The sequence below is a fragment of the Pleurodeles waltl genome, chromosome 4_1 (assembly GCF_031143425.1).
Source record: "Pleurodeles waltl isolate 20211129_DDA chromosome 4_1, aPleWal1.hap1.20221129, whole genome shotgun sequence".
Lineage (NCBI taxonomy): Eukaryota > Metazoa > Chordata > Amphibia > Caudata > Salamandridae > Pleurodeles > Pleurodeles waltl.
Genome location: NC_090442.1, coordinates 1,018,932,494 through 1,018,959,533, shown reverse-complemented (window position 1 = coordinate 1,018,959,533; position 27,040 = coordinate 1,018,932,494). Strand labels below are relative to the sequence as shown.

The 27,040-nt window shown below is 42.3% G+C and overlaps 1 protein-coding gene across 11 annotated transcripts in view; it reads left to right on the top strand.

The window, feature by feature from the left end:
- PTPRZ1 (protein tyrosine phosphatase receptor type Z1) overlaps positions 1-27,040 on the top strand; it is a 572,466-nt gene that overhangs the window by 292,431 nt on the left and 252,995 nt on the right. For all 11 annotated transcript variants that reach the window (XM_069229904.1, XM_069229910.1, XM_069229908.1 and 8 more), the window contains exons 7-8: positions 7,487-7,644; positions 9,296-9,446. In XM_069229904.1, the coding sequence (XP_069086005.1) occupies positions 7,487-7,644; positions 9,296-9,446 (309 nt within the window). The remainder of the gene's footprint in view (positions 1-7,486; positions 7,645-9,295; positions 9,447-27,040) is intronic.

Sequence of the window (27,040 nt, the reverse complement as noted above, 5' to 3'; positions counted from 1 at the left end):
CTCTAAGGAGACTAACATCTTGGTAAACGGAGTCTATTCTGTTTTCCAGCAACGTTTTTGTGTCCAGTATAGCTTGCAGTATTTTCTTGATTTGGGACGAGTGCGACCGAAGCATAGTTTCTAGGTGTTGTAGCATCAGTGGGGCCTCTGTTGTTGACAGCGGGTGGAAGGTCTCTCTTGGGTATCCTGTGATGAAGATCTGATGGCCCTGGGTTTCCCGATCATTTCGCCTTGTCACCCCGCTCTTATATCACCAGTTCGATTAGTTACCAATGGGCTCCCTGATGGTGGGCCAAGTTCACTGAAGCGTCCCCACTTCAGAGGCAGGGAGATCACCCCAAGATGAGCTGTATGTTATGGACTAGTGCTCCTGGTGGCCCCCTTTTAAAGATCACGTCTGTGCATGTAGGGTGAATGATTCAGGCCCTCACCTTCAGCCATCCCTCGCCAAGCCTTCTGCACCCGTCGGCACCCCTGAGCATCCACACGTGTTACTGGGCACCATATATGTAGGCCGTGTCTGTGGCTGGGTGCAGGGTCTATAATGCTGTATAGCTTATGTCGCACATGCTTTATCCAACCTTCTGGATTCTCACAGGGCGAAATGGTATCCCCCGCATTGGTATCTTCTGCCCAGGAGGGTTTAGTCTAGGCTGCTCAACCACCTCCAATACCCCTGTCTGTTGAGGGGCATCTCTTTGTGTCTGCTATATGCCCTATCTGCCTCCCCGCAGAGTTGGGCAAAGGCTGCTTCGCCTATCTTACCCGCTGCTGCTGGGCAATGCACTAGGCCCTCGTGAGTGGCCTCGTCCTCTTACCCACGAAGGCCGCCAGCACCCGTGGTCATTGCGGGTGATCGCGAGCTTGCCATCTGCTCCTCGTCCTCTGGTAAGTATACTGGTCCTACCTAGGGACCTACGCCTGGCAGCATCATTTACTCATCTTGGGCATTGGAAGAGCACCGGAGCTGATCCCCGACTCGGCCAGCCCCGCTGCGTTCCTACCTCGCTGGTGTAGGGCTGCGCCATCCAGCCTGCAGTGCACTCGCCACGTCTTCTGCCGGCACTGAGGATCGTGGTACTAGGACAGGTCAGTCATCCACGATTCTTGTTCCTTGCCCACCTCTAACTGCTGATACTTGCCCCGTCACCACGGTTGGATGGGCATGTTTTTTCAGGATTTTTCTTAGAGCCAAGGACGGAGCTGTGGTTTAAGCGTTTGACTCAGCCTCTCATCTTGGCCACACCCCACTCAAATTCAATTTTATGTGAAATTTTCAATATGTACGTATGTGTTATTTATGTAGCACAGACCTAGCCAAAAGACAGCAAAGCTTAGAGCCAAAGGCAAGTATACAGTCAATGAACAATTGGAAAGGTAGTACTTTTCTGGAAACAGACATGTACCATTATTGCATTGTTCTGTAGAGTTCTTTGAAATGGTGCATCTCTTTGTCATGCCTAAATTGGAGCTGGGCAGGAGCTGGCTGGCTAGGTACAGGGATACTCTTTCAGATACTGAGTGTATAAATTGAAAAACCATGTTGCCTTGCTTTACATTTCTTTTTCTCCAGTTTGTTGGTTATTGGCTGCAGGTGTGCTGTGAGGCACCAAACATGGGGCCAGATGTAGCAAAGTGTTTGCGCCTCGCAAACGGTGAAAATCGCCGTTTGCGAGGCGCAAAAGCCATTTTGCCATTCAGAAATGCATTTTGCGAGTCGGCTCCGACTCGCAAAATGCATTTCCGACTCGCAAATAGGAAGGGGTGTTCCCTTCCTATTTGCGACTCGCAGTGGGATGCAATTCCATTTGCGACCGCGTACGCGGTCGCAAATGGAGTCGCAGTTACCATCCACTTCAAGTGGATGGTAACCCACTTGCAAATTGGAAGGGGTCCCCATGGGACCCCTTCCAGTTTGTGACTGGACCCCAAATTATTTTTTCAGGGCAGGGAGTGGTCCAATGGACCACTCCCTGCTCTGAAAAAACCCCGAAACTAAAGGTTTCGTTTTTTTTGAAGTGCAGCTCGTTTTCCTGTTAGGAAAATGGGCTACACTTCAAAAAAAAAAAACTGCTTTATTGAAAAGCAGGTCGCGAACATGGAGGTCTGCTGACGACAGCAGGCCTCCATGTTAGCGAGTGCCTATACTCGCAATGGGGCCGCAATTTGCGACCCACCTCATGAATATTCATGAGGTGGGTCATTGCGACCCCATTGCGAGTCGCAGTCGGTGTCTGAGACACCGTACTGCATAGCAATTTGCGACTTGCAAATTGGGAGTCGCAGGGACTCGCAATTTGCAAGTCGCAAATTGCCGACTTGCTACAACTGGCCCCATGGTGAGCTTGCCATCCAGCTAGGCTGGGGTGTTACTCATAATGGCTTTGAAAATGAAGCAGCTGATATTAGAAATGGCACGTTTGGTAATGGCAGCTAGTTTAGTTTCATTGAGATGGGAGTGATGCAATATTACTTCAGGCCCTGCATGAGACATGCTGCTGCGGTTAGGGTGCTTTTAAAGGTGGTCACTTGTGGAGACTGAGATTCCTTGAAGCAGAGTGTTTCCACCATGCAGATGTGGGAGTACAAAGGCCTGAACAGCAGTTTTGAAGTGGCATTTAGGGAAGATTGATTTCACTTTCTTTAGTAAAGAGAGCATTTTTGTGCAAATGTGTTCCTGGATGGTGAGGTTAGTGTCCAGAAGAATTTAAGTGACTTGGCAGTAGATGAAAAGTGGGGTTTGAAGCCATCAAGTTTCATGTCTTTGAGTCATTGGACCATTTCTTGCTTTTTGTTACTGTCATATACAGGAAGTCTGTGCTGATTGGGTTAGCTTTAGGTAGGTGCTAGACAGCCAGGTCTGGATTAGGTGATTGCACTGTTTGAGGCATTGGATGTTTAGGGTAAGGTTGTGATGATGGAGGGGCCATGAACGAAGAATAAAAACCAGCAGTCAATCCCAGATTGTTTTAAATTGTAAGTATTTTACAAATAGTGAATGAAGCCTTAATGTTTAAAGATATGTTAGAGCTACATAAACACATTATGTATATGATCAAATGGACAAACTATTTCAGATATACAAAATTATGAAGGTTGATCCACTAAATTGGAAACCAGTAAGTGACGTGATTGTATGCAACACTTCTTACCTGCAGCTGTGCATGTCTGGGGTAAACACACAAACCTGCAACAATATATGACTTGCATGCTGGCAGACAAATGAGTGTGTAACACAAGTTCCAGCTCACCTGCTTACTGAAGGTAACTGATCCAGTCACATGGGTGAACAGATTCAGAGACTGTAAAGGGGCAGAGGTGAAGATAAGCGCACGCAGGGTAGTTTATGCAGAGATTCCCACAGTGGTGGTGGCTCTGTGTGGGGTGGATGTGACTACAGGGGTTAGACCTTCTTGGTGGTAATAGCTAACACCTGGACCTGGCAGAGCACATGATAGGAAAATAACTGACAGCAATACAGTCAATACATTGTACTCCCAAACGTGCTGGACATAAAAACATTTAAATCATGTACTAATAACAAACAAAACAGTATTCACTAGCTCCTGAGAAAGAGCAAGGACAAGTGTATACAGGTAAACAGAGGCTATGCACCACTGTTTAAGGCTGAGATTAAGTTCTTGAGAAGGTTAGATAATTGACCACAAGGCACTCAATTAGTTCCACTGTACATGTAGCTTGTCACTGATAAAATAGGTATGTTGTCCTGTCTTGAGCCCCCACCTCCTCCTCTTGGCTCTATTTATGGGTCAATTTCCTTGCCGAAACCTATAACCTATATATACCTTTTGGTTGAGATTCTATTGCTGAGTTATGCTACTACTCTCTCTGGTTCAAATATGTTGAGGATCATGTAGAAGACCTTTACTTCAGTAGGGAAATGTGAATAATGAGTCAGCTAGTCATAAGCAGTAATTTAGCTTGCCAATATTAGATTTTTGGAGATGGATAGAGAGGGATGCATATCTGTGGATAATGTCCTTCCCCTCTTTAAGGCAATCCTTTCCTACCTGCAAACTGGATATTCAACCTGTTGAAACATAAACTTCACAGAGGAGCAATTTCAGTATCCTTCAGGTAGCCTCTCCCATTAAATTATGTGGGCTTTCACAGGTGATGCTCATGCACCTTTAATCTTCTGCCAAACTTATGCCAGATGAGGATGACGATGGTTGAGGTCCATCTTAATGAAGTATTAAAAAATTAGAGGGAATAGAGGCCCTATCGTTTTTGCAAGATACTCAAACAAGTGATAGTGTGCTTTGGTTACATTCTGACACTAAACTTGTAAGAGTTTGATGCTCCCAATACGCACAAGATTGTATAACTGTTCTGTGTATGATTATAGTGTATAGTCTCAAGAGGCAAGAAATGAACTGGTTGGCTGCCTGACTAGCAGAGAAGAGTGCAATACAAGCATTAGCATGCCTTTGACCCACATAATGCTGAATTGATAACTAAAACCGAGTAGGAACTTTGTTTCTTCTAATGGAGTTTAGTTTACTCCTCTATATTAGCTCCTTAATGTTTGGGTTGTCACAGTAGGTAATCTAAATTGGTACAAACTGGATGAGATTTTGATAATTTCATGTGAAGGAATTGCCAATGTGTTCATCAGTAACTCCTTATTTGTGTACTAATAAGAGGGAACATGAACCCACAAATGACTTGCAGCCCTTGACTCTTTCAAACAGGGATTCACACTAACAATAGGAAACCATGAAAGAGACTTAAGGCCTGATTTAGATATTGGCGGATGAGTTACTCCATCACAATGGTGACGGATATCCCATCCGCCAAAATCTAAATCTTATAGGATATAATGGGATTTAGATTTCGGGGGACAGGATGTACATCACCATTGTGACAGAGTAAGTCGTCTGCCAATATCTAAATCAGGCTCTTAATTTCAAGCTGATGTAGGTGGAAGACATTAACTCTACTTCTAACTGCCATGGTACTGTCCTTAGTAAGTTGCCTCAAAGAGTGAGGTGAGGAAGACTTAGGGGGTCATTATGAACATAGCAGGTAACCCTGTTGTGTTCATGCTGGCGGTCTTATCACAGACCGCCAGCCCCCTTGAGACCCTGCGGTCTTTCTGCCTGCCGGCCCAGCAGAATGCAGGGCGGGGACATTGCCAACGGCTCCAAATGGAGCCGTCGTCAATGCCGTTGTGCGGCGGATGCACCAGCACCCGTCGCGTAGATCACTGCCCATAAATCAGACAGTGACCTGCGTGACGGGGCACTGTACGGGGGCCCCTGCACTGCCCAGGCCAAGTGCATGGGCAGTGCAGGGGCCCCCAGGGGGGGCCCTGGAGCACCCCTTCCGCCAGCCTTTCCCTGGCAGGGGAACCCACCAGGGAAAGGCTGGAGGAACAAGGGTTGTTTATAGCGCTGCCCTGTCGGATAAAGTAATCTGCCATCGTCAGGCTGCCTGTCGGCGGTAGCCTGGCGGTGGCGAGGGCCGTCTGTGGTGGTCCTCCCTTGTTCAGAAAATAGTGGTTCAGACCGCCATGTCGGTGGCGGTATTTTCCGCCACCGCTGGCATGGCAGTCTGAACCCCCATGTTCGTAATGAGGCCCTTAGATTTGGTATAGCGAAAATTTATTCTAAATAATCAGCCCATTACCTCCGCATCCGGCGTTGTCATCACAGTCTGTGTCCCCACTCAAAGAGTAAGGACTGTGATGAGGAAAACATGGAGTAAACATTTTTACTGGTAGGTAATCAGGTCACCAGCTTCGATTTCTGTCTCTGGATGATGCAATCATGACTGCCCACACTTGAACAGCAATTCAGTTGTAATTGATACATGTGCCTCATCTACAGACTCACATGCTTGCAATTAGTATTGAAAATGGAGTGGCATTAAGGAAAAGAAGAATGGGGAGAGTAAGCCCACTTTTTATAGAAAAGGAAGGAATTCTTGATTAAGAGTGTGATTTCCAAAAATATTGCAAAAGGTGCCAAAAATAAACAAATATGCTAAGAAACTGAAGGAATATTTTGATGTGAACAAATATTAGGGGCGGTGGGGGGCAGGAATTAAGCCGTCCCTTAATATTTTAGATGCCAAGGCTAAAACCTGTGGCCTCTATAGAGTGTGCAGCAATTTGATGCATTGGACTATTGATAGTAATATAAAATAAGAGGCAAAACTTGTCAAACACTTACTAGAGGCCTGACAAGGAACATCAAGAAAGGACTGAGGAGAATTCATAATGATGTACATCCAGTCCCTACATAGTCATATCCAAAAGATAGTTCCTTGTTCCTTCATTTGAAAGGGTATTGATGCAACTCATTGACTGCATTTCAAAATGTGACAGTTTCATATAGTAGTGTCTACATTGAGAAGCTTACTTATAGACATACATTTTCCTAGAATTTTGAAAGGGGTTATCAGAGGACCCCATTATTTTAATGGCATAACTGGGGTCTCATCCTCTTGAAGAGTACTTGCAGATTCACTGGAAACAGCATTAAAAGTAGCGACAAAAGTAGCAGTAGAACAGTCTGTAGCTGCTGTGGAACCAATACTATTGAAAACAATTAGGCCCTGATTAAGGTTGTCTCGAATAATTGCGATATGAGCAGTAACGCTTGTTACTGGGCATGTTGCAATTACAAGCTGGGCAATAATCCTCACACACCCCTCATATATTTCGGCTGATTGAATCTTCAAAATTTGCAAGGGTAAAAATATCAGATAAAAAAGAATATGTGAGGATTTTGGTGCACTAAGCACCAACATTCACATGTAATGCCCCATGTCTAGGGCAGTAATCATAATTGGGTGAAATGTATGACACCCAATGTATTCAGATCCCAGTGGTGCTGGAACATATTGGGTATGATCAACATCTCCAACTTTTCTGGGTTACTCTAATCGGGACCTTAGTAGTGGGACACGTAGGAGTAGCACCAGTAGTCCAATAAGTAATTCCAGGAGTTTAATAATCCCAGGTCTCAACTGGCATTCTTTTATAGTTAAAAATCCTTTAGCAAAAAAACATTTTGAAAAAATAATTCCCCTTTACAAACATGCCCAAAGCATTTTGTTCTTATTTTTTGTGACTCCGTTGTGGGGATGAGGAAAGGAAAGACACCTTGTAATTTGCTGGGCATTACAGCCTCTCTAGTGGCATGTCAGCTCCTGTGAGGCTGGGGCTCTTCTATGCTGAGAAGAGCTTCTAAGTGATGACAGTAGTAGGGAGGTCACATGATGCCAACCTTCCCTTTGAATTAGAGGAATTCTCTCCTTTCCCTTATCCCACTCTCTGAACCTGATGTCACTGCAGGCCAGAGATGAGGCATTGTTGGATGTGTTCATCATGCATTCACCATTACTTGCAAGAGCCATTCAGCTTCTATCCCACAGAAACATTGGTTTTGTTTAGCATTTGCTAATTATTTGATGTATTAATTTCTAATCATGTTTATGAACATATCATGTTTTGCAGGAAAACAAGCAACATTGGAAATGTTTATTTTGCTCAATCTCCTGCCAAACTACACAGACAAATATTTCATCTATAATGGCTCCCTGTCCTCACCTCCCTGCACAGAAACAGTGGAATGGATTGTGTTTAAGGACACCGTTAAAATTTCAGAGAGCCAGGTAGGCTGACTCATTTTAGATCTAAAGCAAGCCTAAAGCACGAATTTTGAATATGGTGTAATTCGAGGGTATTGATCTCACATTGTAAATACTGACTCACCAGGAGGAATCATTTTGAGTGCTGTAAAAACCCTGATTCTGGTTTGGCTTGTGAGAAGGGGTAATTACCAGTAGAAAGAGACATTTATTGCACATTTTTTCAAATGTAATGGGGTTTTCCTTTTATTTTGGTCTGCCAAAATGTATCAGAGGAAAAGTGCTGTGTGCTGTCATTATGGCAAAACTAATAATTCTGTTGACGTGAATTTTGTTTTCAAACTAAATGCTTACGTTAATAATGTGCAAAGCTTAAGTTTAAGTAACACAGATGCCAAATGTAACTTTGTAGTAGGTAATCATCCTTAAATGTTATAGGCCTGCAAATGAATAAAAGTGCTGATATAAGTTAGCCTAACTGTAAATGCCATTTTAACTGAAAAATAATGTATTAACACTGGAAGGCTTGTTTTTCACCTTAATAGTTGCTTGCACACAATGTTTTTTCTCGTTATTTCAAATGCTGCACTTTTTCAGAGGCCTTCTGTTGGGTAGTGAATAGGCACTTGTGAAGAGGAGGTGACAGGAAAAATGATTCATGGGAAGAACTGTTTGAACCACAAAACATTAACAATGTAACTTTTCAAGGTTCAATGACTGAAAGTTTATTGTGCCTGTAAAAGAAAATGGGGAGTTTGTCTATTCTCAGGAGTTTACAGATATTCTTTTGGAGAACTCAGGAAAAGAAAGAAAATAATGTTGCAACATGGCATTTGTGTGTTTATGATAGTGTGTGTTCCTATAGTAGTGTAGGATTCCATCCCCCACTCCCTGACTGGGGACTAGCCTTTGAGGGTCTGATGCCTTTTCTTCATGAGAGGCTGCCTTACTTAGATTTTACTGAATTGTCTGCTGATATCTTTGAGCTGAGAATATTTTCCAGGCTATTATGCAAAGGCTTTATGCTTGCACACTGATTCTTCCATCAGTACTCTTTATGGGTATTTGAACTGAAATCTTTTTTCTTTCAGTATTTCAACTTAATTTAGAATAGGGAATTTTCCTTTATTGAACACGTGTGCTGTATTATTACTATATTAACTGTGATTCAAACAAATAGTTTGTTCCATTTTATGATCAAATATCGATTGATGGATTTTATAAACTTTTAAAGCAGAAATGTAAAGGTTAATACCTAATGAATGAACAGATGAAATGCTAAATGCTAAAAGTTTTGAAAATAAAACCCATTAACTCACACTAATTCCCTTTTATTGACTGAACCGAAAATCTTGAATGATTTATTGCTATGCAGATGATTGTTCCTGACTTCTCCTTGTCGATGAGCAAAGTTCCATACCCCCAGTTGCAGGTGTTGTTTAATGATTACACCCAAAGATTGAGATATAGAAAATTCTGCTCCCTCTATTCCAATCCCTCCACAATCTCTTGTTTGCTCAGGGACTAGAACAATCCTCTATATTTGGAATCAGGGTTTAAGTGCTATGGGCTGTCACGTGCTTTGAAAAGTATGTTTTGTTAATCTCGAAGAAAGACTCTTTTCATTGTGAAGTTCATTTTAATATGTCATATACATTTCCTGTTTTCCTTTCAGCTGGAATATTTTTGTGATGTGATGACAATGCAGCAATCTGGCTACGTCATGCTAATGGACTATCTGCAGAACAACTTCCGGGAACAGCAATACCAGTTCTTTGGTCAGGTGTTTTCGTCTTACACTGGGAAGGAAGAAATACATGAAACAGGTACATGCACTTGTCTTATCCTTGACAACCCTGATATTCAGCAAGGAACACATGGAATGTGATACTGCTATCTTTTGACGCTTCTCCAAGCCAGCCTTTCACTCTACTCCCTGGAGTTTGTGTGACCACTCAACAATATTAAAGGGAAGATTGCAACTATCCCCTAGAATCCATGACATTTGGCACTTGGACTGCAGTAGAAATGTACCCTCCCAATCATCGCTAACCTTGTGTTTGAGTATGTTTGAAGAGTTAAACCTACTTTAAGGGAAGTAGTGTGAAGATTGAGACTAGGTACAGTTAAACCCAGTCATCAAAATCACAAGAATAAAGACTTAGGGGGTCATTACAACATTGGTGGGCGGCAACCGCCCCCACCAAGTTGTAACCGCTGTGCGGCCGCCAATGCGGCAGCACTCCCGCTGTGCCCATTATGACATCCCCGCTGGTCCAGCGGGGATGTGGGCCGCAACATGGGAGACGGCTCCAAATGGAGCCGGCGGTGTTGCGGCCGTGCGACGGGTGCAGTTGCACCCGTCGCGCTTTTCACTGTCTGTCTGTCTTGCTATGCAGACAGTGAAAAGTTGCACGGGCCCTGTCAGGGGGCCCCTGCACTGCCCATGCCAGTGGCATGGGCAGTGCAGTGGCCCCCAGGGGCCCGCGACTCCCCATACCGCCAGCCTTTTCCTGGCAGTTCAAACCGCCAGGAAAAGGCTGGCAGTAGGGGGACTCGTAATCCCCTGCGCAGTGCTGCAAGCAGCGCCGCCCTGGCGGATTGTTACCGCCGGGCAGCACAGCCAGCCTGTTGGCGGTGCTTCAGCCAAAACAGCCGTGGCGGTCTCGGACCGCCAGGGTTGTAATGAGGGCCTTAGTATCAGCCTGTGTTCTTACTTTGTTAAAAATATAATACTACATGTTAGTGACCCTGTAGTAACGTTTACATCACACTCCCATTGGATCTTCAGTAAGTTTGGCACTATTTGATGAAACTGCATGAAGTTGTCCTAAGCTGAAATGTAACCAAAACCCAGGGCTCCTCACTGGGTATTTGACAATCTTTGAAACTATTTAAAAATCATAAAGGGTGTGTGGGTTCCACAAGTGACTTTTTCCCATGTTAATTCCCTTATAGAGGACATTGTTTCACACACAGCGAAACCCTCTGGAAGCTTGCATAAGATGTGCAGCTAGTCCATTTTGTGATCCTTTCATGAATTTGCGGAAGTCCATAAAGTAGTTTCTAAATAAACAGCCAAAAACTAGAGTCAAATGAGGTAGAAAATTGTATCTTTGATGGTTGCAATAGTAATTTTGAAGTCACTGTTAATCAAATATGAAATGTTGAGTAATATGATTTATATTTTTCACCATCTTTAATTGCAATTTTAAGCTGAAATCGCTATCTCAGTGAATTGAGAAAACATTTCTGGGACAAATTGGGAAGACATTATAGGTTCTCTTTAACTTTAGGGGGTTATGAGCAGACCCCAGATAGGTGAAAAAAGTGCCTTTTTCTCAGGAGAAATGTTGATTTTTGGACGTGGAAATGCCCAACTGTAAAACTAAATTGTGAAATTTACAAATACAATTTTGCAATGTCTTTTTGATTTTAAATATTTAAATGTTATGGTCAAGTAGCATTTTCAGAGAAACTTTATTTTTGGATTGCCTTATATTTGTGGTGGTATTTAGTAAATCTGCTCAGAATTTGGCAGACACATAAAGGGGGTGATTCTAAGCTTGGCGGGCGGCGGTAGCCGCCCGCCAAGCGGGAACCGCCAGAAGACCGTACCGCGGTCAAAAGACCGCGGCGGTCATTCTGGGTTTCCCACTGGACTGGCGGGCGACCGCCGAAAGTCCGCCCGCCAGCCCAGCGGGAAACACCCTTCCCACGAGGACGCCGGCTCAGAATGGAGCCGGCGGAGTGGGAAGGTGCGACGGGTGCAGTAGCACCCGTCGCGAATTTCAGTGTCTGCTAGGCAGACACTGAAATTTTTTTGGGGGCCCTCTTACGGGGGCCCCTGCAGTGCCCATGACATTGGCATGGGCACTGCAGGGGCCCCCAGGGGCCCCGCAGCACCCCCTACCGCCATCCTGTTCCTGGCGGGAGACCTGCCAGGAACAGGATGGTGGTAGGGGGTGTCAGAATCCCCATGGCGGCGGAGCGCGCTCCGCCGCCATGGAGGATTCTCAAGGGCAGCGGAAAGTCGGCGGTACACCGCCGACTTTCCGTTTCTGGCCGCGGCTGAACCGCCGCGGTCAGAATGCCCAGCGGTGCACCGCCAGCCTGTTGGCGGTGCTACCGCGGTCATTCGCCCTGGCGGATTTTACCGCCAGGGTTAGAATGACCCCCAAAATGTTTTGTTTACATTTAGTAACGTCAGTTTTGTGCAGATCTGTAAAGGAAGGCAAAGATATACAAGGTTTAATTAAATTGTGATTGCTAATAATTTTAGCTCTGCTTGAAGAGTCTTCAAAATCTTTGGAAGAATCTTAGTGCATTCGGCTTAGTTTTGTTTGGCAAGGTTTTGTGCAGGTCACTCAGGGTAAGGGATGTAGGCAGATGTGAAAAATAAGGTATTATATTTTAATTCTAATGGAAAGTGAGAGCTCTTTATTCACAGAACCAAAGGTTTATTACTTTATCCCATGAGCAGGTGGGCTGGGATGTAATGGGGCTTGGTGCAGGATATGCCTTGTCCCCACTTTACCTATCTGTAGGTCATGCCAAAATGGATCTGGGAATATGCGAGCCTAATGCCACGGCCTGAACTGTAAGATTTCTGTGTATTTGTATATGTGTGTAAAAAAACCTCAACATCATACGTACTTGTGTTTTTACGTGATTTTGAATAGCATGGATCAGAATGTTAAAATTGGTTAAGGGCTGAATGCTCAAGGAACAGGTAGCAAGCATGATGGACATCATAAATGTAGACCTGCAAAAATAGTACAGATTTAGATCACAGGTTTGCACAAGGGACTCTCATTAGAGCATGAAGAAGGAGTGCAGATTTGGTGATTGGGGATAAGGTGATCCCCCGAAAGGAAATATAAACAGTCAAGCATTTTGCATTTAGATGTAGGTGGAACTTCAGAGGTTTTTGATGTGCACATGGTCTGCAGGACGGCAGCGTCAAAACAGGACGTGCATAGGATGTGTAATACTTTACATTGCTGCTTTTCTGTGCAGAATAGATGCTCCCAAATGGCATTTTAGGAGGCTAGCCAGTCTTTTAGAATCTGAGACTGTGTGCCTGGAGTGAAAAGTATCTCAGTAGGGTTGCTCTGACCAAAGTAGAATGCAAACACTAAGATCTTATACATTGATAGATTAACTGTGTGATATTGTTTTCAGGAGGTGAATGTTGCCTTTAAGATTACAATGAGAAAAGTATCAGAGTAGGGTTGCATGCAAGGGCCACAGAGTAGGGCTAGAGATTGATTGTATTTCCTTGCATAGTGGTGTGCTGATGAGGGTTTGGTGTCAGTAGAGATGTTTGGTGCTATCAGACATGATGATTTTATCTTACTGTTTGTTGTCAAGCAAGATGCTTATAGGCTGTGAGCTATGTGCCAATGTTAGAGAGATGCTTATTATTGCCAGGGCTATGGTACAGGGAAGAAACTGGTAGATCACTAGTGTGAAAAACAGGAAAGATGATTTTGTGGGTTTAGCTTCATGTCAGTGAAGGCAAGTGAACTTAAATGGAAGTGATGGAAGTGGGGCATAATTTCAATCCTGAATTGCATTGAGAGTGGGAACGAAGTGAATGCACCCACCCTGCTTGGAAAGTTTGAAGAGGTTGTCTTTCTCAGCATATTTTAAAAGTAATAGATCTAAATGGTGTCTTTTTTCTGTAGGATGTTCAAAGAAATTAGATAAAATGCCATATGTTTTACATGCAGTTCCGTAGGTGTCATTGTGACATTTTCCAATAACTAACGATGTGTAGAGCAGGCTTGCTCTTAACTGGATGATTTGAGTGCAGGTAACCTCCACCCCATTTTAACCTCTTCTCAACGTACATTTTGAAAATAATGGTGCAGGGAAAGCATATTTTCCAGGCATTAATACACATATTTTGTTACACATCATCCGCATGCTATCAATCCAAACGTCCCTTAGTCTCTAAAACACTGTCATCAAGACAGTAATCCACAATCCCCAGAACTGAAAATGATGTAAAGTTCCAAAGGTCAGTCTCCATCTTATCTAGGCTCCGACTCAATCTTAGCCCTTGGACATCACCATGGGCCAGATGTAGGTAAGGATTTGCGCCTCGCAAACAGCAAAAAACGGCGTTTGCGGGGCGCAAAAGCCCCACCGGTATGCAGAAATGCATTTTGCGAGACGGATCCGACTCGCAAAATGCATTTCCGATTTGCAAATAGGAAGGGGTGTTATTTGCGACTCGCAATGCAATTCAATTCCATTTGCGACCGCAAAAGCGGTCGCATATGGAATCGCAGTTACCATCCACTTGAAGTGGATGGTAACCCAGTCCCATGGGACCCCTTTCCCTTTGTGACTGGAAAAAAAAAAAATTCAGAGCAGGCAGTGGTCCAATGGACCACTACCTGCCCTGAAAAAATCCAAAACTAAAGGTTTCGTTTTTTTTTTCAAAGTGCAGCTCGTTTTCCTTTAAGGAAAACGGGCTGCACTTAGAAAAAAAAAACTGCTTTATTAAAAAGCAGTCACGGACATGGTGGTCTGCTGTCTCCAGCAGGCCACCATCCCCGTGAGTGCCCATACTCGCAATTAATATTAATGAGGTAGGTCTTTGCGACCCCATTGCGAGTTGCAGAAGGTGTCTGAGACACCTTTCTGCATACCAAATTGTGACTTGCAATTTGCGAGTCGCAGGAACCTCGCAAATTGCAAGTCGCAATTCGGATTTTTGCTACATCTGGCCCCATGTTCCCTATTTTTGAAGAATAATTGTGGTCTCTGTATGATAGCACCATTGTCGCCAGACCTTATCCTTTCTAAGAAACATGACATTGCTCAGTTGTTTGCTAAGTGATCAATACAAACTCATCTGGGTCAAATGTTGATTCCTCCTAAAGTCAAGGATACATAACAACCCTATAGATACTGGGTCAAAGGAGTGTACTCTGAATTGATGTCCTTTTCCACTACATGTCCAAAACTCCAAAGTCATAAGCATATACTTTGATGTTCACAATCTAGCATGCACATTCCAGTTTCTGATAAAGATTTAGGAATAAGGGCCATCATTAGCCCACTAGTTACAGAGGTCCTTCATCCGGATTATCACCCGGTATTCTGACTCAGACAGTCTCATTGACTGCCAGCACACTTTACAGATGACACATCTCACCTGAAGCTGATAGAGCTCAATCCCAGACGAAGACCGATCGACTGCTACCACAGTAGGTGTTTCCCATTTGTGGTGAACACTGTCTTCACCCCTAGGCTTATAAAGACAGCCTTTGCTGTCAACAGGGTTTGCAGTGCATCCGTACTCCCTAAGAAACTCTGGAATGCACGTTTCTTTGCCTTTCATGCTTTCAGGGTATGGTGCATAGAAATAAGCAATAGGGTGTTAGATTTTAGGTAATATTTTTATGACATTTTAGCAATGCTGAAAATGTTTATTTTATTTTATCACTTGTAACATGTCTCCTGGCTGTTTGGTTGTTTTAGGTGAACTGAGAAATCACATTCTTTCTGTAGTATTACGTACTTTTAACATAAAAGTTTTTCATTCTTCTTAGTACTATATGTATGGTAATATGAATAATGAAATGAAGTTGTTGCTGTTTCCATGGTGCCCCTGATCCTGTATGGGATTGTTATTAACCCAAAAAGCGAGCAATACTTCTATGTCAATTACATTTTTAAGAGTGTCTTGTGGGGCTACAATGATGTATCCTTCACATTCAGCGCTGCTGTCTTGAACTAAGTTCACTAGTATGACCCATGTGTGGGAGGGGACGCCTTGTGAAGTTACGCCAAAGTGATAACTTACTCATCTAGAACATCATTACCATCTCCCAGCATGTAAAATACCAAGTGTTGTGTCAAAACCATCGCCGAGCAGTTTCCCAACATGTTAAACACCATCCCTGTGCCAATAATACCCATGTATGAGAGCATATAGAGCACCCTTGCCACCCTGGCCTTACACATACATGCAACATGTAAAGCACCTTCACCATGAAAAGTGAAGCATCCAGCATTTAAATCACTTGTTTCCATTCTAGTAAGTAATCCATGTATCCTAGCCTAACATGCACCATCCCAGTGTCTGCATCCATTCCACCAGCATGTGAAGCACTAGCACAGTGTCAGTACATTTACTCCAGCATGGAAAGACCATTGCCATGCAAGTAATCTGCACACCACCAGAATGTAGCACCATTCTGATGCAGGCAATATACATATTCACCTGCTGGTATTGCACCAGCACTGTAACAATACTCCACAGATCTCACACTTAAAGAACTATTGTAATGTCAGTGATCCATATGCCTCAGCGCGTAGGATCTGAAACCCTCTTCCAGTTATTCATAGGCTCAGCATGTAAATGCACCATGTCCATGCACCAGGCCCCCACCAGTATCCACATAATCTCTAGCTGTAAAGCACAATTGTCTTGCCATTATTCTGCAGCCACCAGTAAGTAAAGCACTATTGATATGCTGGTACTCCATTGAAGTTTTAAGGCTTCCTTTCGAGATTCAGAATGAACGTATGGTTGATCTCTTTTGTCTACATGGACAAATAGTGTGCAGTCACAAAAGAAAAAGAAAGGGATACCTGTAAACTGTAGAAACTGAACTCTACCCTCTGGTAATTTTGTGCCGGTTTGTGTCACTGTAGTCATGTTAACTGGCTGCAAAATGTTTATTTTGAATTTACTTTTGCGCTGGAAAGTTGCCTGAAAGTAACACAATAGTTCATGTCAGGGGACATTCTATGGGTGGCATGGGTATTACAGTTCAACCACTCATGGTTTTTGATGAAAGACAATAAATAATACTTGACAGGGCTTGACACCAAAAAACAATGCCTCTTTGAGGCAGGCATAAAAAGGAGAAATGCTTTATTTTGCAAACATTTTCAGATTTTGCATGTGTGATGCTCTTTATAGCACACCTCCAAAGTGGGAAAAGTTTTAAAGTTCATCTAGTCATAATATTTTGTACTAGAACGGTAACCTTCAAAACCTATGCTAGACATGACGCAGACTCCTTTGCACTGTGGTACAGAAGATTATGCGTGGTGCTAGGCAACCTTAATGTGCACCAGCACGGGGGAGAGGGAAGGACTGTGACATATCTTAGTAGATGTGGCACTTTCAAGCGTGATCCCTCTTATACAATGCATCACAACAACTTTGGTTGCTGGGATGCGTTTTTTGTGATATCTTTGTAAATCTGGCCTAAAGAGTGAGGATCCGGTGGTGATTACACTTGAGATACAATTTGCCATTGTTAGTGTGGTCCAGGTAGTATATTGGCTGTTGTAGATACTGGGCTGACTGTCAGATGTCACTTCTGTTAATTCTCTAGGTATGGTGATTTAAGTTGGTAGCTTGAAGACTAGATGATTTTGGGAGCATCAGTGCATAGTTTGCAAGTTGTTCTTAAGAGCTCACCACCATTGCTGCTGAATTCTGTTGTTGCCAAATGCCAAGGCTACTCCATCTTGATCCCCTCCCGTGCCTCTTTGATTCACCACCACCTTCCTTTTTCAGTCAGTTTCTCTCACTCTTCTTTGCTGTTTTTCATTCCTGCTTTCTCCCTTTTTCACTGTTTTTCTATATTTCATTACACCTTCTTTGCTCCTTTTGCCCTTTTATCTCTCATGATCAAAGTGTTATGATGATAAAGAAGTCCTAGTCCCATAAAATGAGAGCCAGTGCCCACCACTTGCAATCACCAGCAGAAATTAAGCTCTGAACAGTACACAACAGAGAGGAGCCATCTGGTTACCCTTGTAGCTCTGTTTAGGGGTCTTGAAACTCATTCCTGTGATTGGCTAACCGGTGTTCAGTTAGTACCCTCATAGAGGGCATGTAGTTCATTTGCTAACATTGAACTCAGTACTCCCAGGACGTAAACCTGTGTTGAATCTTTTTACACCTCATGTTCCAGTTGCAAGATGGACAGATAGTTTACTGAAGGAAGTATCTGATTGAAACACAATGTATAGTCTGATTATGTAGGTGTCTTTGGCGCTTGCTGCAGACTGTTTTCTGCATGGTACAAAGAACTTGATTCTGACTTCTAGTGGGAGACAGTGGGGCATTTTTAAAATGGGTTTCATGTAGTCCTGCATATTATAATGTAGTGCAAGAATAGCTTCTAGAGTTTGAATTTGATCTGTTTGGTGTGAGTTAGATCCTTTTACAACAGTGTTCATTTGGGTGGTGAATAAAATGTCTGTGTAAAAAACTAATTTGAGAGCCCAGCGGAAGACCCTTTGGAAAGGAGCTAAGACTATTTCCAGCACTGGTGGCATTCTTAATGGAAGTGTTTGCTCTTTGTTCCATCCAGTCATACAATTTTCATTCACTTTCATTGAAGCAAAGATATCTCTGTTGGTCAAACAGCCAATGATGTTAGTTTGATTGCTGGCTTCATTTCTGAGTGAAGGTGGATCTCACTATCACCAATTTATAACTGGAGTCGAATTACAGAAGGGGTCTTGGGACGCTATAGGATTGTGTGCCTGTTTCTGCACCCATGGGCACTTCTATATTACAAAAGCGTTCACAGACTCGTGTGCTGCAGATATTGCTTGATTGCGTGACATAAAATCAGAGGGTGGTAGATACAGGGAACGGAGGTAGAGTTTATTCCTGGCTTTACCTGGGGAAGTCAGAGATTGTTATTGTTGTCAGTAGGGCAGGTTCCTCAAGGCGGAAGGTGATGACATGATAGTCAGTCAAGGTAAGAAGGTTTTTTCTTGTGCTGGGGATGAATCCTGGGGGTGAAAACTGCATCCTGAGTGTTTTGAAGACCCCTTGGTTCAGGCTCCAGCTGAGTTTGACAATAGTAATTCTATGATGGGTCCAGATTGTCTTTGTCAAACCTAGTGTTGAGGTCACCCAAGATGCATAGGCTATTTAGGCCGATGGTTGCAATGGAGTTAAGAAGGCTTCTAGAGGGACTATAATTCCACAAGTGGGCCCCCCTGTTGGCTGCTGATGGTGCAGGGGGTCACAACCTATGCTATTTCTCATGTCCTTTAAAGCTGATAACAAAAGATTATAGCATGCTAAACATTCCAGATCTACCTATGATGATTTATAATGTATATATTCTCTTCAGGTACCCTGTATTTAAATGTTTTTGCAGAGATCACTCAGCTCTATATTCATGGTTTTCGAAACGCAGTGCATCCTCAGACGTTCACGCTTAAGTTCAGAACAGGGTCTGCTTTTTCCCTCCCAAACATTTATTTTTGGGGGCTCTAAAACACATATGTAGCAGAACCTGGAGATTTTTTATCTGTGAACTTGTCAACACGTAGAAAAATGAGAGAGCACCACTGGGGGTGGCGTTAAGTAAGGTGATTACTTTTCAAAGTTTAGATATGTAATGCTTGAATCAGGTAGGGTGGTTGAATTGTGCTTGAACATCTATCGTGTGTTTTGCATAATTATGACATGGTTCAAGTGGCCACTGAAGTTCTAAACATCGAAAACACAGGACTTCAACCTCCAGAGCTAGAGGTCAGGCGCCTTGCCTGCACATGACTGCAAATTCCTACTTTAGAAAGTCAATATCACACGTAGTCTGGAATGTACTGGTATGCCTGAGGTTTCAAATGACCTTTTGTTCCAAAATGTCGGCCTTGTCACATGTACAGCCACAGTCAATCGTAAAATACATGTCACACTGGGTGCCAATGTATGGCAAAATTGTGAAAGGATATGCATAAAACACATTTTAATAGTTTCGGCAAGGCCCTTATAACTAAAAGCTAAAACATTCACCAGTATTACGTTCTGAAAGGAAGTAAATTCCCCGTCGTCAAGAAAGCCTTTTGAATTAGGACGTAAACACCTTGCAAACTTTTATGGTTTGTTTCTGATTTCTAATGTTCGAGGTGCAAATGTACATAGCAGGCGTTGGCAGGGCGTTGAGTCCAGCCTCACTGACGTGTTTTGGTTGAATAATATGACGATGAAAAAATCGGGCAGATTATTGTACTTTGTTAAACCAGGCCTGCACTATGTAAATACTTACGGTTGGGTGGCTGCCAGGCAACGGTTTAGTTTGTAAAGCCATCGCGTGTCAGAGTGGAACTGAAAATATATAAAGACAAAACTCTACAGCTCCAAGTTTTCTTCATCAAGGAAATGGCAGCATCAGGAGAGTCGAATTTGCATGTGAAGTGTATTATCGGTCGAGTAAGCCGAACACGTGACTGTCTTAAAGTGGACGTCCATGAAACAACTGTAATATTAACGGAAACTAGCAATATGGCATTGTTGAAATCAAAAAGGAATTAAAGTACATCATTTCATCCGACAGGCTAAAATATCTATCTATTTATTTATCTATCAATCTATCAATCTATCTATCTATCTATCTATCTATCTATCTATCTATCTATCTATCTATCTATCTATCTATCTATCTATCTACTTCTGTTTTGGTCCAACACTGAGGTGTAGTTTCTCCTTAAAATAGTTGCAGAGGCAGCGATGGAGGGCTGTGGAACTGGTATATGCCATTTTGAATCTGATTCTGACATTTTAAGATGGAGTGATCAGATTTCAAAGCTCCTTCTAGAAGGCGAATTGGTGTTTGCAGGATGATCTTGTTATGGTCGATTAAGGTAACCCAGAAGGTATAGTGTTACAACCATGAGCATGATTGTACAGTGTTTTGAAGTGCGAGAGAGGGACGGAGATTTACGATTTAGAAGGAGGACTTAGCAGGAGGCAATTTTCTGATTTTTGAGACACCTACACTCTTACAGGGCTATTCACAAAGTTAACGTAAACTTCTGGGTAACTTACTCATGTAATTTACTTATGCTTTTAAGTAACTGTACTACTTTTGGCTACTCAAAAGTGTAGACATAAACAACTCCACACCCTGAAAAAGGAAGTGAAACTAAAGTTATGAGTATAAGTCACAACTGCCAAAAAGAAAGAATAATAAGTACAGCACCACACATGACCACCATGTGTGGTACTGATACTGTAACACCCTCCCATAGAAAATAATGAAGAGATGGACTTGAAATAAAACCTCATAAAATAATGTAAAATTAATTTAAATGCTTTATAATAGTTTCAATTATAAGTAAATAAATAAATAAATATAATTTAATGTTAAAAATATAAAATGAAACATTTATTATTTAATTTTACAATATTTTATTAACATTTGTCGAATTTATAAATTATTGGAGCATTACTTTTATTAAAATAAAATGAAACTACTTCTAAATAATTCTGTAAATTACTTTTGATAATTATTAATGCATAATAAAACTTTCTTTACTTTTTGTGGACATTGTTTTCTAAATTCAAACTTTGGAAAAATAATTTACATTTAATTTACCTTTTTAAAATAAATATTTCATTCATAATTAAGTTGATGGTGCTGTGCTATTTTTCTTAATTTGTTCTAAATTTAATTTAAACATACAAACTAATTTACAATAATAGTTCAGATAAAACTATTTTTACTCATTTATTATACAGTTTAATAAACTTTTTCTAAATGTTCACTGTACTTTAGCATCAGGAGACCAACTCTTCAAATGTGGAGTCTTCCTATGGTAAAGTATATTGAAAACTAAAACTAAAAAAAGTTTATTTGACCAAAAAATAGTAAAAATATTTTAAAGTTAAATAATAATGAAAATTAATTTTATATATTTATTTTAATTGTAGAACAAAATGCAAAATGCTTCAACACTATTAACTTAATTTTGAATGACATATTTACCTAATTAAAATATTTTAAATGCAGTGAAAATTATTTTTCTGTAGTTTAAATTAAAAAATAAATCTCTACCTAAAGTAAAAAATACATTTTTTACTATTCATTCATAATTAATAAAAGTGATGTATGGAATTAAATAAAATTAATTTATAAATTCAAAAAGGTTATTAAAATTTTATATAATTAAACAATAAATATATTTTACCTTTAGAAATTATATGGATTTATATTTTTGAACTAAAATATTTAAAATGTACTTGAATATTAAATTGATATTCAATGATTTAGTTTAATTTAGTATTATTTCCTATGGGGTTTTATTTTTAGTCACTACTTCCATTATTTACTAAAGGTGATTGTTCCAGTTTTAGGGATTGGCCATGCATGGTGCTGAACGTACTCCACTCTGAACTAGAATAGTTTACTACATTCTGGGTCCCTTTTTGACTTTATTAATTTTAGAAGTGCAATTAGTGAATAGCAATGGGCTTACTATTTTGAGGGTGATTGCATGTTCTTTTTTAAACCTCTCCTGAAACCTGCCTAGCCCCCTCCTTACTCATCCCCAAACCCCCTCCATTTACTAGTAAATAAGATCTTTTTTTCTGTCACTCCTTCATGTCCCTCCTACATTTACTTCTAAGTTGTAGATGTGCGCGAGTAAGGATCTCCCATAGCAAGGATAGGAAAGGTGGGGTTTTACACTCGTAGGTTTGTGAATAGCATTTTGTAGTACTCTAATAGTAGTACTGTAGCACTACTACTAAACATACTACAAAATGCAGTTTGTGAATATGCCCTAAGTTTGTGTTCAGTGTTGTAACCAAAGAGAATGGAACCAATAGTAAGGAGATGTCAAGATCAGAACTTGTTTCCATCCATTTTAAACCAGAGAGTCTTTGGAGAGAAGGAATTCCTTTTCAGTGGGGTTTAATAAAAAAAAAAAGAAATTGCCCAATTTTCAGGAAGGTTTTAGGCTCAGTGTATCTGAGGGGCCAATGATTTTGAGAGACAGATGTGTACCATCTGTGTTAATGCATAAATCCCTTTGTCTTGTAGAGTTCAGTGCTGTAGCTTCAGGGCTTTTTTGGGGTGTTACACCCCCCTAATAAATGGATTATCTAGTAATTAGTTGGGTACAGGTGCTTTCTGTCTGGAATGGCAAAATGGTTGTCGGTTTTCACCTAGGATTCTTACATATACACACACACACACATACACACACGCACTCTCTCGCTCTCTGGTTTGATTTGTGATTTGTAAAGCACATGGCTACCCTGACAGGTTTCCCAGCCCTGGCCTCCTCAACAAACAAAAAAATATTATATCACATTATGCAAATGGAAGCAGCTTGATCATCAAATTCTTCTGAAAACATTATTTTATGTAGATGGAAACAGCCAAATCTTCAGTTTCTTATGAAATACTGTAAGCAAATTACAAACTTGCAGCAAGTGTGGCAGATCATTCCACAATTTAGGGCCAAGATATTCAAAAGATCGACCACCCTATAGGGGCTTCCTGATCCTTGGAATCAGGGCCAAATCTAAGTGGTAGAGCACGATTTGGAATGAAAGCAAAGGTCTTAAATACAATGGCCCAGTATTAGTAAGGCTGGGCTGCATGTAGCATAAGGTCTTAGATTGGACCCGCTGCTCAATAGGCAGCCAGTGCAGAGTATTAAGCAAACTGGCTGTCGAAGTAAACCTAGGTGGACGAAGAAGCATAATGCCTGCCACATTTTGAACAATTTGAAGCTCTTCAGCCACACCCAGGAACAAGACTTTGCCATAATTCAGTCTGGATATCACTAAAGCCTGAACTACTGTTCGTTGTGACAGGATCTTCTTCAGCCACTTAATACCAAAGCATGTGGCTGCAACTTTATTTATCTGGTGACTCATGGGCAGTTATTATCTATCCAAACTCGCTGACTTTCAACCACCTGCATTGAAATGGGGATTGTGCCCAGAGCAGAGAGCCAAATATTGGGGCCCGAAAGGTGGGGATGGTTGCCTCCTAAGAGGACGTCTGTTTTATCCCCATTAAGGTATAGCGAATTGCTATTCATCCAAGCTGAAACTTTGTCCTGACAGGGGCTAAGGGCTTGTGCCTTTCGGTTATCCTTGGTAGAAAGAGACACCACAGTTTGTGTGTCATCAGCATAAGAAAAAAGTGTGAGCCCATGGGACTCCACAATGTCAGCAAGAGGCCTAACATACAGATTGAACAGGAGTGGACTCAGGGTAGAGCCCTGAGTTACCCCCAAAGCTAGCAGATGGCATTTAGACCTGTGTTGGTGTGAATGTACCTGAATGGTATGATTATACAGGAAAGATCTTAATCATGCCAACGCTGTACCCTGCACCCCTATTCCTTCCAGGCGACTGAGCAGAATGGAATGATCCACTGTGTTGAATGCAGCACTGAGATCTAGCAGAATCAGTGCTGCCAAACTGGCTGAATCTAATTGACCTTGAAAGTATTCCATGACATCAAGGAAAGCAGACTCAGTACTGTGAAGATGCCTTTCCAGCACCTTTGCTAAGGTAGGCAAAAAGAATTTGGCATGCAATTCGATCATACCAAAGGATTAAGACTGGGTGTAACTAAGGCCCTCTTCCATGCTAAAGGCACCCTACCTTCCGCTAAGGATACATTCAGAATCTGAGTAAGTTGTTCCATAGTTAACAAGGCTAGCTTACTCAATATAGACGAGGGCACGGGTCCAATGGAGAACCAGACTTAGTAGCATTCCACATGGAGATAAATAAAGGTACCTCTAATGGAGTGAAAGCACTCAAGCAAGCTGACACAGATGGGAAGTATTCATCTGAACATGCTGTAGGACTGTCAGAGAAGGTGGCTTGAATATCTTCTATTTTCTTTTTAAAATAAGTCAGCTATGTCATCACATGCAGACCCTCAGACTGAGGGTGTCAGGTGACTCCTGATTTTATTAGTACCATTTAAATATTATATAGACATCTTTTTCAGCAGATTGTATTTATCAACTGTTTACCCCTGAAATCCATGTTTAGTGGCCTCAGGTTGGTTTTAGCTGCCTGGCAGCGATGTTTGGGTCTTTTAATAAGGGTGTTTTAATAAGGACTTTCCACTGCAGGTTTTTATTTTATTTTCCATACCTTGTTCCGTCTCTGTCTCTCTTTAGACAGGGAACCCGCCCTTCGGAAGGAACCTGCTCTTTGGAGGCCATTTTTACTCCTGCCTGGTTCCCTCGGGGAGCCGCCATTTTGGATGGTGGACTACTTGCACCTGCTGCTTCCCTGACCCCATATAAGGGGCATGATGCAGCATATGCGCAGCAGACGCACTACTACCAAAGGTGCCGCGCCGCGCCTGACCGGGCCCAGGGGCCACGGATACTTCCCCTTTCAACTCTGAGGGGGTCATTTATTATTCCTACCAATTGCACTCTCTCAGAACTTCTGCTTCTGATGCCTGTTTTCACACTTTTTATCCTGGCCTTCAAGCATGGTCGTGCAACAACTGTCATTAGTCACCCCAGATTGATGTGAGGACAGCCTCCGTCGATCACACAGAGGCAGTTAGTTTGCTCCTTCTAGTCAACTACCGGTTGTTTGCTGCGCACAAAATAGATATCCGTCTTCTCTTGAGCGACTTATTTTGACAAGAAACATGGCTCCATGGGAGTCTTCTCTGGACGTTGCCCTGGCACTTCCCCATGGTTACCTGATAAACAGGCTGGACAGGGTAAATGTCAGTGGTGGCGGGGTTGCCATTATGTACAAGGAGACCATAAAATGCTCCTTTCATCCTCTCACCATTCATGGCTGTGAAAGTATGCTTTTTTCCCTAACGCTTAATCCCGTGTAACCACTCTCCAGAGCCCTAATTTACCACCCTCCTGGTCCCCATGATCTTTTTATTCAATTTCTCCCCAACCTGGTCTCAGACCTAGTTTGCAGCAAACCGAATTTCACCCTCCTTGGGAACTTTAATATCTATGTAGGCAATGTGAATAATACAGCCGCCAAAAGCCTTCTCTTGGATCTTGCAGCTTTGGATCTTGTCCAGCTGGTCAGTGGCCCTACGCACTCTAAGAGTCATACTATTGACCTTGTTTTCAGTACCGTCACTGGCTTGTTGTCCCCTTCTCCTCTCCCTTTGGGTTAGTTGGATCACCTCCTAATTACTCTTGCCCATTCCTTCTATCCCCAAACTTCTCCACTTAAAGTGTACCACTATTGGCCTAATCTTAATATTAGTGATTGGTTCACCACTCTAGAAAACTCGAAACATGACCCCGTAGACCATACCACTCATTTTTCTTAGAAGTTCAATGGGCGGATTTCCAGTTCTCTTGACATGATACTACCGGTAGGAACCAAAATAGGAGGCCGATGCAACAAAGTATCCCCCTGGTTTTCCCCTCATTTACAACTTCTAAAAATTGAATGTAAACATCCTGAAAGGAGATGGAAAAAGACCTACAACAGTTTTTCAAAATCTGAGTTTCGGAAAGCGATCAGACATTTTCATTCAGAAATAAGATCCGCTCAGGCCTTCTGTTATGCTTCCAAAATTGTACAGTCCTCAAATGCTCCTTAGGAAGTCTTTCAAATTCTTAAAGAGATCGTCCAGCCAGTCGCACGCAATGACCTTATTGAAGCCTCTCAAGAAAACAGTAACTAACTTTTTTCAAAAGAAAATTTTAGACACATATTCGGCTTTCCCTGATAAGCCTCCCCAGGCGGCAGGTTGCCCCAGCCAGCCGATGGCTCAACATCCGATTATCTCTCTTTCGGCTTTCCCTCCCCTTACAGAAGACTCGGTCATCAGTCTTCTTCACTCCCTAAAATTGGGATCTGCACTAGACCCAGCACCCCCTTATATTCTGGCCCTGGGGTCAGCGGTCATTGCCCCGGTCCTGATGAACCTCCTCAATTCCTCCTTAGTCACGGGTCAAATTCCTTCCCACTGGAAGCACGCTATTGTTAAACCATTGTTGAAAAAACCTCATCTTGATGCAGCTCCTCCTAATAACTACAGGCCAATCTCCCTGCTGCCTGCTATGTTTAAATTTATTGAAAAACATGTCAATAGTCATCTCTCAGGCTTTATTGAGGACCATGACATCCTCCACCCAACTCAAATGGGTTTCAGGCCCCAACACAGTACTGAGACATCTCTGCTTGCAGTAATGGCAGATGTTAGAAGACGCCTCGACCAAGGGGGTTCTGCTGCCATTATTCTGCTAGACCTCAGCTAAGCCTTTGACACTGTTGACCACTCCATTTTGAATCGTAGAATCAACGGGGCTGGTATCATTGGCGATGTGTTAAAATGGCTCTCTTCCTTCTTGGAGGATCGGACCTTTCAAGTTCTTGACCGATCTTACCTCTCCAACTGTTTCTCGCTCAACTGCAGGGTGCCTCCGGGATCTTCCCTGAGCCCCTCACTGTTTAATCACCACATGTATCCATTAGCAGAGATTATAAAACCCTATGGTCTGTCATTGGCGTCCTGTACTGATGACACACAGCTGGTCTTCTCTTTCTCCACTAATTCTAATCTGGATCACTCCTCACTGATCCCCTGACTTCAAGCAGTTACCAGATGGATGTCTGACTGCAAACTCCGATTAAACAAAGACAAAACAGAGGTGA